General features: G+C 46.1%; 1 protein-coding gene across 1 annotated transcript in view; it reads left to right on the forward strand.

Moving 5' to 3' along the window:
* The first annotated feature begins 843 nt into the window (after positions 1-843).
* LOC146821237 (interleukin-20 receptor subunit alpha-like) overlaps positions 844-14174 on the forward strand; it is a 313666-nt gene continuing 300335 nt past the window's right edge. Inside the window, exons 1-2 of the mRNA XM_085612176.1 lie at positions 844-983; positions 7385-7475. Coding sequence (XP_085468302.1) covers positions 7439-7475 — 37 coding nt within the window. The 5' untranslated portion in view covers positions 844-983; positions 7385-7438. The remainder of the gene's footprint in view (positions 984-7384; positions 7476-14174) is intronic.

The following is a 14174-nucleotide window of genomic DNA, read 5'->3' on the forward strand; positions in this document are numbered from 1 at the left end:
GCTCTGCCTCATTATGTTATGTATATGTCTCTTCCAGCTTATGCATTTTTTATGCTGTTTCATGTCGTTGCTTAGATCAAAGTGGAATGACCGTGTAATTAATTGTTCTACCCCTAGGTTTTGGCCTTTCTCGCTGAGCAGAGTGATGGTAGTCTGGTCTTTTTATCACCTCTGTTGAACTGTGGGACTTTTCAGTGTATTCAGGTTAACAGCTATCCCTACTGGATTAATGGAAGAGCCACTTATGTGCCGTTTCTGAGTCTAAGTTTGCACAGAGTCGCTTTGATGTGAGTTTTGTATCTGAATGAGTGAGAGAATGAACTGTGCCATTTCTCTTGTTTAGAAGCATTACTCAGTAGTTTGTATTGAGTTGTCGTTTTAGAGGGCATCCTGCTGCCCACTACATGGCAGTGGTGATCTATTGTGTGTGAGGGTGAAATGGACTATCTAATAATGTCTGTAGTATCTTTGGGTGTTGGTGTGCATGAGGAGCATATTGTGAGGATATTGTTAATGTTTTTCCTAGAGAGAGATCACAGTTTTGTGTAATGGAAGTTTTGACTCATGGAAAGGTAGCGCAGAACTTCAGAAGGTTAATGCAGATCACAAAATGCACATTATGTAAATAGGTCAGTGAGTCACTGCATTTGAGAGATCATTTTGTTACTTGCAGTTTGTAAATTGTAATCCTAGCATACAACAGTGAGCTATTATTAACTGTCATCTAAGAGCTGCATGCAAACTGCAAGCAGGTAAAAATTGTAGCGTTATGTTTTTTCCCCCCCAGTCTTTGTTTGATTACCCTAATGTTTCGAAAATAAATTGTTATATTTTTATTTTCAGCACCTGGTAAAGCCTGAAACATTAACTGAACTGGTCCACTACCTAATTTTTGGGCAATTTTTGGACAGAGAACAGGAGGACCCAACCTCCTTTGCTGCTCTTTCATCCCGTCTACGACCCAGCAAACAACAGTGTTAAAGGTAAGGAAACTGATGATATCTTTTTTTAGATTGGAACTAGGGCTATGTTTGTGGTCACTCTAGATGGCGGTTGGGGTGGGTGCACATTCTGAAGATTGTTCTCTCAGTGGATAGCATTTACTAATACTGAGCCTTAGCCCTGTGCTTTGGGCAATAACGGTTGTTAAAGGCACTATCTATTCCTACCTTGCCTTGTTCAAGGCCCTCAAACAGTCTCTTTTGCAGTGTCTTCAGCAACCACTATGGCACACAGAGGCAGCAGGCAGTAAGGCTGTATTTTTAGCAGTCCTGTTGTCCAAAGGGGAGCTTTGGAGATATATTGCGATAATGCACATGATAGATGTACTTATACTGAAATTTGATATTATTGCACCAAATCTTATACGTTGTACTTCGACTATTGACAGGCTTCTTTCATATTGGTAAGGACAGAATCGAAATCAATGATGAATACGGTAGAACAATTAATTACACGGTCATTCCATGCACGGCCACTACAAGATAAACTACATATAAAGAGATTAGGACCTGATCGGCCAGACCTACAACTACAACAAGTTACCCAGGACAGAGGAAAATTGTACACACGTACATTCTCAAACACCTGGTACACAAAAGCTGAATGGCTTACAGGGTGTCCGTCAAGAAACAAACTGTTCTGCTTCCCCTGCTTGCTGTTTAATGGTGATTTTCCTTGGCCAAGAGAAGGAGTGATAGACTTGAAGCATCTGTCTGAAAAAATCAAAAAGCATGCACACACAAGAAAGCATATGGAAAACGTGACAAGACTGGGAATGTTGGGAAACACACCGATTGAGCAGCACATAAACAGTGCATACCGCCAAACAATACAGAATCACAATGAAGCAGTTCGTTTCTGTGGTGCTTTCGAACTGGCATTGCGAGGCCATGATGAATCTGAAGATTCCACAAATCCAGGAATATTCAAAGGCCTTGTGGATTTAATAGCAAGCATAGACAAGGAAATGGAAGCACATTTAGCAACTGCTACAGTCTTTAAGGGCACCTCTAAAACTATACAAAATGAACTCCTTGAGTGTATGCTCGAAATTATGAGAAGCCATATTGTCCAAGAGTTGCAAAACACAGACTTTGTGGCTATTCAGGCTGATGACACCACTGATGTGGCCACACAAACACAGTCCGTATTAGTCTTTCGGTACCTGGACAATGACAATAATGTTGTGGAGAGGTTCTATGGTTTCACTCATTTAAGAGACTCTACTGCAGAAACCATTACTGCAGCTATACTGCGTCAACTGAACTTCATTTTTCCAGAGGTGCACCAAAAAAAAAAACTTATTGCACAAAGCTATGATGGTGCGTCCGTAATGAGTGGAAGCCTTGGTGGAGTACAGAAAAGAATTAGAGATGTGTACCCTTATGCTCATTACGTGCACTGTTACGCCCACCAACTTAATCTTATTATGCAGCAGGCAGTATCAAAGATCTCCGAGACACGAATTTTCTTTCAGGATGTAGGAGGCATGGCAGCATTCTTCTCACGTTCCCCAAAAAGAACGGAAGCACTTCAGGAGATTGTGGACAAAAGGGTTCCAAGGGGATCCTCAACTCGTTGGAACTTTAACATACGTACAGTCCAACTAATATATCAATATAGGGAGGACCTTGTGAAATGTTTTCATAATATAGAAGTCAATGAAACCTTTGATTTCAAAACTCAAAGTGAAGCCCGTGGCTTTGCTAGAACACTAGAAGATAGAGAGTTTCATTTCTTTCTGTTTTTATTTCAAGACATAATGTCAGCTGTCGAAAATTTATACAATCAGATACAAGCACGAGAGATCGATACTGTCTCTGTGAAAAGAAATACCGCTATGTTTGTCAAGCGCATAAGCATAGTGAGAAATGAGGTTGACAATTTAGACAGCAAACTGCCAGAGGCTTCAAATTTTGCAAACCACAGGAAAAACATCACCACTCTGGTTCGAAATGCAAAGGAGATATGTGACATTGTAATTGTGCATGCACAAGAACGTTTTGCTTTCACAAAACATTTGGTGAGTGCCGCATTATTCACTAAGCGGTTTGAGAATACGAGGATTCATTCCCCCACGAGGACTCAGCGGAGGCACAGCCCCGTTTTTTGTCCTGGCATAATTAATACCGACCACGGCTCCGCCAAGGCGGTTTTTGGATGACTTTGGGATTAAATGACAGAGGATTTGTTTCTCTTTGGCAGAGTGGTCATCACTCTCTCCACCCGTACCGTGAGGAGGCTTTGCTACCCCTTTATCTTTGACGATATTCTGCGTCTTAGAACCCTGCCTTTTGGCAGATACGGTGCCCTCCATCCTTCCACACGTACCCTAGTCCTGAGGAAGACCCCACTTTGTAAGGTCCTATTGAACACCTACACGAACCAAGGGGTCGAAACGTCGACATTACATCCTTGCCAGTATTATCACCAGTACATGATGCACTGTGATCTCCTTTATACATGGCTTTTTTCTAAATTGTTTGTACCGTACTTTATGATTGGATCTATGTATAACATGTGGCAGTAATTTAATAATGCCGATCAATTTGATTGTTGTTTAGTGTATTTACCTATGTCTTCACTTTCCCCTTAATTCCACACTCAATCACTGAACCCCCTACCTTCCTTTTCCGGGGCACTTTCATTATCCAGTTGAAAAGATTTTGCCAAATCAGTTCAATCAAGTATATGTTTACTTTGGTTCAATGTGATTAAACAACACTTGAACTCTATTTCAGTTTGTTTTGCTTAAATGTTTATTGATGTTGTTTTGACATGATCTGTTTTTATGCTGGGACCAGTTTATCTATACTGCATTATTGGAAAGTCAAAACTTTGCAAAATATGGTGAATCCTTCCCTGAGCATGCTCTGCATGAGGCTGTGGAAGCTTATCCTATGCTCAACCAAGAGGACCTCAAAAGTGAGCTGACTGTACTGTACTCAATGCCTGTGTACCGAAATGCCAGACATGCCAGGGCTTTGCTGACTTTAATTCATAAACTTAATATGGAAAAGACATTTACAGAGACAGTGACTTTACTTAAAATTGTCATAACCACTCCTATGACAACAGCAGAGGCAGAACGATCTTTTTCCGCCTTAAAGAGGATTAAGACATTCCTAAGAAACACCATGCTTCAGGAAAGACTAAGGGCCTCATGTAGGAAGCCCAATACCGGTCGGTAACGGCCGATTTTCAGTAAATATACCATTACCGACCGGTATTTGGGCTTTTGAGATGTAGGGGGCTCATTTCATGAATCGGTATTTACCGAATCGGTAAAATTACCGAATCGGTAATTTTACCGATTCGGTAAATACCGAATCATGAAATGAGATGTAGGGGGAGTGTGTCGTGGGTGTGGGGATTCGTTATTTACCACCAACTAAAGGTTGGTGGTAAATGACGAATAGGTGAAAAAAAGCATTTTTGTGCACGTTTAAGTGTGCAATGTGGCAGACATACATGCCCTCAGGGCATGTATGTGTGCCACATGTGCACACATGCAGGAATCAGGGGTGCAACAGGGTGTCAATGTGACACCCTGCCACCCTTGAATGTGCTCCCCCATTACCGAATCGGTATTTACCGATTCGGTAATGAGGCATACCTTCCCATTGAGGAATCAATGGGAAGGTATGCCTCATTACCGAATCGGTAAATACCGATTCGGTAATTACCGAATTTTTCCGAATCGGTAATATTTACCGACTTTTTACCTACATTGCATTTACCACTTCATAAATACCGAATCGGTATGATTCGGTATTTATGAAGTGGTAAATGTAATTTACCTACATGAGGCCCTAAATGCTTTGGCAATGCTCTCTATAGAGAGCAAGTTAGTTCAAAATATCTCTGATTTTAACGTTCAAGTAATTGAAAAGTTTGCTGCTCTTAAAGACAGACGTGCTGATTTTAGATACAAAAAGTAAACATATGTATGTTCAATGCTGCTAGTTTCCGACCACCTGTTTAGTTGTTTGTTAAATAAAAAACACCTGTGAGGTACTCAGAAATGCATTATATCTCAAAGTCTGTTATGAAGCTCTGTGGTTATACTGAATAAGCAGCTACCTATGTTATATGACATGATCTCTTTATTACTGTAATAACTGCACTTTCTTCATTGCTTTATTAACCTTTCTGCTTTCTCAAATTTGCTTGAAAATGCACCATTTTTCCACTCTTTTTTCAAAATTTTCTCAGGGGGAGAACCCCCCCGAACCACCCATAGGTTGTTCGGGCTCACTCGCTACGCTCGCTCGCTATGCTGAAGTATGACAAACATTTTACGCCCACCACTTTCAAATGTCACCGTCCGCCACTGGGAGTTATCCGGTTTTAGGTAAGGGAAACGAAAAAAGTGAAGAAAGACCTTGGGGGAGGTCAACAGTGAAAGAAAAAGTGATAAAGTAGAAGATGGGAAAGTGTACGAAGGGTCTTGGCATCTCATGAATTGTAGCAGAAACAATGAAAAAATCGTCGTGACAGGTTACAACCACAACATGGCAAGAAAAAGATGTTATGTAGCCTAATGTCACGAGCAAACGTGAGTGGTGTAAATTGTGTCATGTTGACCGCCGTATAGTTTGGCACAAAGACCTTGTGTATGCATGTAGGGTCGGTCAATAATTATTTAAAGGAGGCAACATAAGACTTTTGTAGGTATGGACTTTGAAAAAATAAATTAATGATAGAAATTTACGTTCGCCAGCCAACATCTAACGGTGCTTATTTAACACTATACATATTTCTATCATCAGTTAGCCTGAATGATTCCTTGTTGTATATACATTAATACAAAACTGGTGCTGATGTGACTCATGCGTAATCAAGACAATTACACAGTTGGAGTACTGTTAATGGATATATATGAGAGAACAACATATATTGACTAACACATTTGAACATGCCAATCTCAAACATGCTTTAGAGTTCTTCTCAAACTGTAACACACGAAACATGGTATACTTTTATGGTGTCCGTGTGGGTTACCGTATATTGGACAAACACAACAACCTGTAAAAGCACGCATTGGACAACATCGTAGTCGCATACGACACTCATTTGCCAACGCTCCACTGGTCTCTCACTACAATGAGAAAAATCACACTGCTGAGGAGATCAGATGGCAAGTCATTGACATTGCCATTGTCCCTGAAAGAGAGGGAGACATCACACGAATTCTACAACGACGTGAGTGTCATTGGATAGACAAGATTAATTCTATAAACCAATGACTAAACTCCGCTGAAGAGTGGCGAGGCTTCGTCGCCCCACTGACATAATATTGCTGTATACAGATGAACAATTCAGAGCCACAGGCCTGTGGGCTCACCAGAATAGGCCCAATGATGCTACATCCATTATACATCACAATCGGGTGCACTAACAACTCGAATAGCCTAAAGCTGACATTTGACTTTGTGTGATCACAGGTATTCCCTATGTTCCCAGCACAAGTATCCGTGCATGAGATCCATGATCTTTGTAACAGTCATGTCTAGTAATGTCACTCTCTGTTGAAGTAATATATGTTGTTCTCTCATATATATCCATCAACAGTGCTCCAAATATGTGGTTGTCTTAATTACGCATGGGTCACATCAGCACCAGTTTTGTATTAATGTATATACAACAAGGAATCGTTCGAGCTAACTGATGATAGAAATATGTATATTGTTTATTAAGCACTGTTAGATGTTGGCTTGCAAACGTAAATTTATTTCATTTATTTATTTTTTCAAAGTCCATACCTATAAAAGTTTTATGTTGCCTCCTTTAAATAATTATTGACTAACCCCGCAGCATGCATACACAAGGACTTTGTGCCAAACTATAAGGCGGTCAACATGACACAATTTACACCACTCACGCTCGCTCGTGACATTAGGCTACATAACATATTTTTCTTGCCATGCTGTGGTTGCAACCTGTCACAATGATTTCTTCATCGTTTCTGCTACAATTCATGAGATGACAAGACCCTTCATACACTTTCCTATCTTCTAACTTTATCAATTTTTCTGTCACTGTTGACCTCCCCCAAGGTCTTTCTTCACTTTTTTCGTTTCCCTTACCGAAAACTAGATAACTCCATGTCGCGGCAATCACTATTGATGCCTGCGGGTTTTTGTGGTTTCGGCCGGATTATCTCTGCATTTAAGATCGAGCGAGCGCACGTTCACTGTCACTAGACCTACAGCAAGCAGACGGACGCGGTCTTGCTGGCAGCACATAGCACTGTCACGTGTCCCTTGGAACTCTAACTCCACTTGGGTAAGGACTCTGAAAAGTGCGCTGTGAGAACTCTAATTTTAATTTTCACCATCATCCAAGTTCTAAGCTAACCCTCCCATTCCTTATCATGCAGGAATCTTGAAATCACATAAGACGGAAGAGGACAGATTGATGCCGGTCCGTTCACATGAATATCGTGAATGTGGACTACATGCCACAATTAGGTAGGAATTTGTTTAGTTAATTCCTGTGAGTGTTTTTCCCTGATGCTTCTACCAATAAGGGATGACACACATCATTGTACATTGAATTGTGCCACACCCTTGACCCCCCGCCACGTGGGCCCTGACACTTTCCATTTTTCACAGAAGTCTTAACTCCACACCGGCTCACACACGCCCAGCTGTAATATCTGCATTAGCGCTGTGCTATTCATTGATTGCCAGCCAACACCCTCACTTGGGGTAACTTCTCCATCATCAAATTGCTACCTGCTACCTGCTTGCTCATTTGTAGAATACATCTGTTAACTTTCCCCCTTTTTTTCTCGTTCTACCCCTCACATTACTTGAACGCGGCTGGATTCCCCTGTGAGTATCCTCCTTCTTTAACTATCACTCATGGTTGGCACTCAGTCTTCACTCAGCTGCGCAATCACCAATCCAGGTACACCTTTTTGATCATCCTTCTTGCCCATAAGCTCCTGTCTGTTGCATTTGTGCCCGTAAGTGGGCCATATGCTGATTTTATTCTTCTTTTCCCCAGATGTCCCTACATCCATAGGTCCTGATGAGACACTACACTGCACAAAGGATCAAAATGTCGTCGACAATAAAGAGAAAAGCGAACCACTAAATTCAGCACTTATTATTATATACAGTTGCTGTACATTATCCATACACTTAAGAATGGTCACTTTTTGTGTAAAGAAACTTTGAAACCTCGTAAATAGTAAATATTTTCACATTGTGTCACCAATACGTTAGGTTCTTGTTACACTTTTGACACCTCGCACTATCTTTGTACTTCATTGTATCATTTGAGTAATACATAATACATATATGTGTTAAAACGTTACCATTGGTGTATGTGGTTCCTTCTTTCTGACATCCCTCCAACCCTTTCATTGCGATTAGGCCTATATTATTTATACATGATTGTACCATTCCACAGGAACCATTGTTTCAGACATTAATTAATCACCCTGGTTCCTTAGTGAGTAGGGACCCCTTGTTTTTGTTTTCGCCATTGCGCTGAGTGACATTTTTTTTAAATATATCCCTTAACCACATTTTGGGTTACAAATGGACTATAAGAAGGGGCCCCAAAATTGTCAACTGCCAAGCAGCAAGTCGAGCTATAACTAAAGGTTGAGGAGGAGGAGCTGTGCCAGCCCCTCAGCTGGGTGAGGGCACATCATCCAGGGAAATCCAAAACCACCAGCCTTGGAGACTGGGAAACCAGTGCCTGCCTGTTTGCCAAGACCAGTGTGCCCTGTGGGGAAGAGGAGAGCACTTGGAGGGAGCAAGGATCAGTGAGCGATCCTGGGGAATGCATATCCATAGCAAGGTGTGATAAAGTGGCTGCTGCACTGATTGGGCCGTCACCTATGCGTAGATTTAAATCGGCGACCCGCATGCCAGATAGGGGCGGTGGTGAAGTTAGCCCCTTCTGCACCAATCTGACAGTTGCCCAGATGCAGGTAAAAGTCTGCGATCCTGTATGCCAGAGGGGGTCACCATGAAGAATCTATTACTGTGTTGCAGATGGGGCCGCAGCCCATGTGTGGAGTAAAGTGGGTGACCCCGTATGCCAGAGGAGGCATCCATGAAAAGTGCATTGCTGCAGTGCTGATCGGGCCATAACACATGTGCAGAGTAAAGCCGGTGACCTCGTATGCCAGAGGGGGCTGTCGTGAAAACCAAAGATCTTCACCTTGTTTCATTTATGCCTAGAGGGAAGGCTGCCGAGGTGGTCTGCGAATGCCTGAGCCCCAACTGAAGCATTATTGGCACCTGAACGGTATTCATCTACCTGTGAAAGGGATCTGAGAAACTCACAGCATCATCAGAGGTAGCGCAGCAGACAACCAGCTGCTGCCCTTGCAAAGCCAAAAGTACTACTCACCACAGTCAGCCGCTGCAGACCTCCATGAGTTCTGAGCATGGAACGCTCCAGGGGAATCCTGTAGAGTATGTTTACCACAGAAAGCTGCTCCTAGTGAAAGTGACCCTAGTACAGTTACAAAAGCATTGTGAGCGAGGGCATCTCACAAAAAGTGACGGACTGGTCTCACACACCACCTGGTGTCATGCTTCATCATCGGCCAGTCCTCGCCCTCTAAAACCTTCGTTTGATAGAGGGCGGGCATACACCTGACGACAGGGATGCACTTCTAAGCTATTGAGTGGGGGCCCGTGAAAATGTGTGTGAGGTTAAAAATCATTATAGTTACCAGAAAATCTTATTTTAATGTGGCTAATAACTATATGATACTAAAAGCATTGGATGGTGAGTGGGGTGTTTAGTGTCCCCTAACCGTCTCGTGAGTGGTCAACATGTTTCTGCCGTGTCGGCCCAAGTGGGTCCAAGGCATTCATCAGGACCTAAGTGAAAACAGGGGGACTCCATTCTTACCAACTGGTGGCAAGACAATACCACTGTGCGGGTGTGGCAAAGGCCACGCTCCACTTCCTAATGAGCTTCCAAACGTCAAGCCTAGAGAAAGAGTGATAAAATATCAAACATATATTTGAAACTGTAAGAATGGGTCAGGAAAACAATAAAATATAAGCATAAAGAAACAACGCATGCGTAGGTTCCTCTAGGTGAGGGACTATTCACGTGACTTGTGACACTCTATGTGTGTACACATAAAAAATTATTGTGAGAGCGAGGTGGCTCTCATGAGTCTTACCCTAGTCGCAAAAACTACTTGCCCCATGGGGGTAGGGGAGGGGAAACTCCTGTTCGTTCTGAAAGGAGAAAATGTAAACCAAAATTGCATGAATAAACGTTTTGGAGTGAGGCCTCCAACCACAATGCAAAACACACACATTCGCACAACGATGGATCAATGTCGTTTATTTAATAACGTGCCCATGTGGCCTCCAATATGTAGGCATGACAACAAGAAAAATCAGAATTCGCATTAACGAACACTGTACCACCATCAGGTGTAAAAAAACGAACACTAGGTTGACACGTCACTTTCTGGAAAAAAATCATAATGACACAGACCTACGATGGACCATCCTTGAAGTGATGAATAAAAGCGAATTTGACCTCTCAAAAGCCCTTCATGTGAGGGAACAATGGTGGGTCTATTGCCTGCGGTCCCACGAGCAGGACCTCAATGATGACATCCCATGGCTACAATTGGGTCGATGATTACTGGTCTAAGATCTAACTTTCTCACGATCATACCACCCTGCCTCCTCAAGAATCTACATTTAGAGTGGCCACAAACACCGAGCCACCTTGCGATCAGCTCTGCCCCTTCATTTAACAAACACCCATTCTTGTACCAATCACCATGGTCTTTTCATTCCCCCTGATGCCATCGCGTCACCTTTTTACTCCACAACTCGCCAACCCACCATAGAGCTACGCATGACACCATCACGCACCATAGTTTCTACACTGCTGTAGTGCACCTGCGCCCTCTAGGTACCCATTTCGAACTGTGAATTTGTGGTTACTCTCCCCCTTTTCCTATTTTAATTTTATCTTAATTTAAACTTTCACAGTTATTCGCGCCGACCCTAGCAATTCGTGTTCGGCATTGCCGAGCCTTGGCTCTCGCAAGACACCTGCGTTACCCAGGCAACCAAACACGCGCTCAGCCGCACGCGACGCCTTCACGTTGAACCACGCCCCATTCCCACAGTCCACTCGGGATACTTCCACCTTGGGTTGCACCCCCAGCCAGTCACGCCCCGCCATCCCGGTATCACTCCTTATTTGGGCATAACCCGCTCTATGAGTGATACCATTGGACGCGCGTCTCGGCCATCTTAAAACCAGGCATTTTCTGGCACTCATTATACCTATGTCCACTTGCGACATTGGAAGCGACACACCGGGAGGCACTCTCCCGGCTTTATCTCTCAGCGCCGCTTCTAATTAACCAAACGACCGCACTATAAAAGCACCGGCCCAACTTCCTCACTTTAACATTCGGGAGGACCGGGAGCAGTAACCTAGGATGTACGAGGGATACTTTCCTGAGACAGTAAGAGTGTGACTGAAGTGACTGATTTAATAGGATTCATTGATCCATCGTTGTGCGAATGTGTGTGTTTTGCGTTTTGGTTACATTTTCTCCTTTCAGAACGAACAGGAGTTTCCCCTCTCCTCCCCACATGGTGCAAGTAGTTTTTGCGACTAGGGTAAGACTCATGAGAGCCATCTCGCTCTCACAATAATTTTTTATGTGTACACACATAGGTGCCGATTACGATCCGGCAAAAACCGGGTACGAACCGTCGGACGGAGCATATTCTCCGTCCGACGCGTACCCGGTCGTCAAAATGTACAAACATGGAATTACGATTCGCACGGGAACACCATTTCCGTACGAATCGTAAAAAACCCCGACCGAACAAAATAAACCTACAAATGCGATCCGGGAAAGCGCCGACCTGACATCGGGACGCTCGCAGCCTGCCATTCACGAACCAGGAATTACGATTCGCACCGACGTCATTCCGCACGGTGAATATTTTCCGGCTGCCAAAAACTGCCGGGAAATCAGGACGACGCGAACAAGGACCACCAGTACGCGACGGACAGACAGGACGATGCGAACAAGGAGGACCAGTACGCGACAGGACGACGCGAACAAGGAGTACCAGTATGCGACGGACAGACAGGACGACGCGATCAAGGAGGACCAGTACGCGACGGACAGACAGGACGACGCGAACAAGGAGGACCCGTACGCGACGGACAGACATGGCCCGAACCTACGTGTCATCCCGGCCCTCATAGCAGTCGACCTCCTCTACAGGTTCCGACGCAGACGCCGCAGAAGGTCAGAACAACTAAGGGAGGGGGGAAAGTGGGGTGGGGTGGGGGTGGCAGGACCAGGGCAGGCCGCAAACCCCCCACCAAAGTCACACAGCACACATGCCCAGGACATACCTGACTCCCATGCCCTGGTCACTACGAGGGGGTGGGGGCGTGTCCAGCTAAGCCAGCGACCGCCACAACGGAAGTCCGTCACGACGCGAACCGGCAACACAACCAGACCGGTATTTCCCGTACCCACGACTGAAGAGCGTGGGTACGAGTCGTACCACACCCACACCCACGTCACCCCAACAATGGCGGGACGGCTCGTACCCACGTGGCAAACGCCTGGGTACGGCCCGCACAAGCATCACATAGCGTGGGGACGGATATGTACGGACCCTATCCCCACCCCGTATGCATGGAGAGTACCCCCACCCCAACAGTGTAAGTACGACCCATACCCACACCCGCGTACGTATGGAGCCTACCCCCACCCCAACAGTGTAAGTACAACCCGTACCCACACCCGCGTACGTATGGAGCGTACCCCCACCCCGACAGTGTAAGTACGACCCGTACCCACACCCGCGTACGTATGGAGCATACCCCCACCCCAACAGCGTAAGTACGACCCGTACCCACACCCGCGTACGTATGGAGCGTACCCCCACCCCAACAGTGTAAGTACGACCCGTACCCACACCCGCGTACGTATGGAGCGTACCCCCACCCCAACAGTGTAAGTACGACCCGTACCCACACCCGCGTACGTATGGAGCGTACCCCCACCCCAACAGCATAAGTACGACCCGTACCCACACCAGCGTACGTATGGAGCGTACCCCCACCCCAACAATGTAAGTACGACTCGTACCCCCACCCGCGTACGTATGGAGCGTTCCCCCACCCCCACAGTGTAAGTACGACCCGTACCCACACCCGCGTACGTATGGAGCGTACCCCCACCCCAACAGTGTAAGTAAGACACGTACCCTCACCTAGAATGCATGGAGCGTAGCCCCACCCCAACAGTGTAAGTACGACACGTACCCCCACCTCGAATGCATGGAGCGTACCCACATCCGTGTATGTCATGAGTGTACATATTGTGAAATTGGAGAGGTGGGTGCAGAGTCCTCCCAGCAGTGCCCAGACGCAGGAGAGGTGTGTGCCTATCACTCCCAGCAGTGCCCTGAGACAGGAGGGGTGGGTGCAGAGTCCTCCCAGCAGTGCCCAGACACAGGAGGGGTGGGTGCCTATCACTCCCAGCAGTGCCCTGAGACAGGAGGGGTGGGTGCAGAGTCCTCCCAGCAGTGCCCTGAGACAGGAGGGGTGGGGGCCTATCACACCCAGCAGTGCCCTGAGACAGGAGGGGTGTGTGCAGAGTCCTCCCAGCAGTGCCCTGAGACAGGAGGGATGGGTGCAGAGTCCTCCCAGCAGTGCCCAGACGCAGGAGGGGTGTGTGCAGAGTCCTCCCAGCAGTGCCCTGAGACAGGAGGGGTGGGTGCAGAGTCCTCCCAGCAGTGCCCAGACACAGGAGGGGTGGGTGCCTATCACTCCCAGCAGTGCCCTGAGACAGGAGGGGTGGGTGCAGAGTCCTCCCAGCAGTGCCCTGAGACAGGAGGGGTGGGGGCCTATCACACCCAGCAGTGCCCTGAGACAGGAGGGGTGTGTGCAGAGTCCTCCCAGCAGTGCCCTGAGACAGGAGGGGTGGGTGCAGAGTCCTCCCAGCAGTGCCCAGACGCAGGAGGGGTGTGTGCAGAGTCCTCCCAGCAGTGCCCTGAGACAGGAGGGGTGGGTGCAGAGTCCTCCCAGCAGTGCCCAGACACAGGAGGGGTGGGGGCCTATCACACCCAGCAGTGCCCTGAGACAGGAGGGGTGTGTGCAGAGTCCTCCCAGCAGTGCCC

The sequence above is a fragment of the Triturus cristatus genome, chromosome 6 (assembly GCF_964204655.1).
Source record: "Triturus cristatus chromosome 6, aTriCri1.1, whole genome shotgun sequence".
Classification (NCBI taxonomy): Eukaryota; Metazoa; Chordata; class Amphibia; order Caudata; family Salamandridae; genus Triturus; species Triturus cristatus.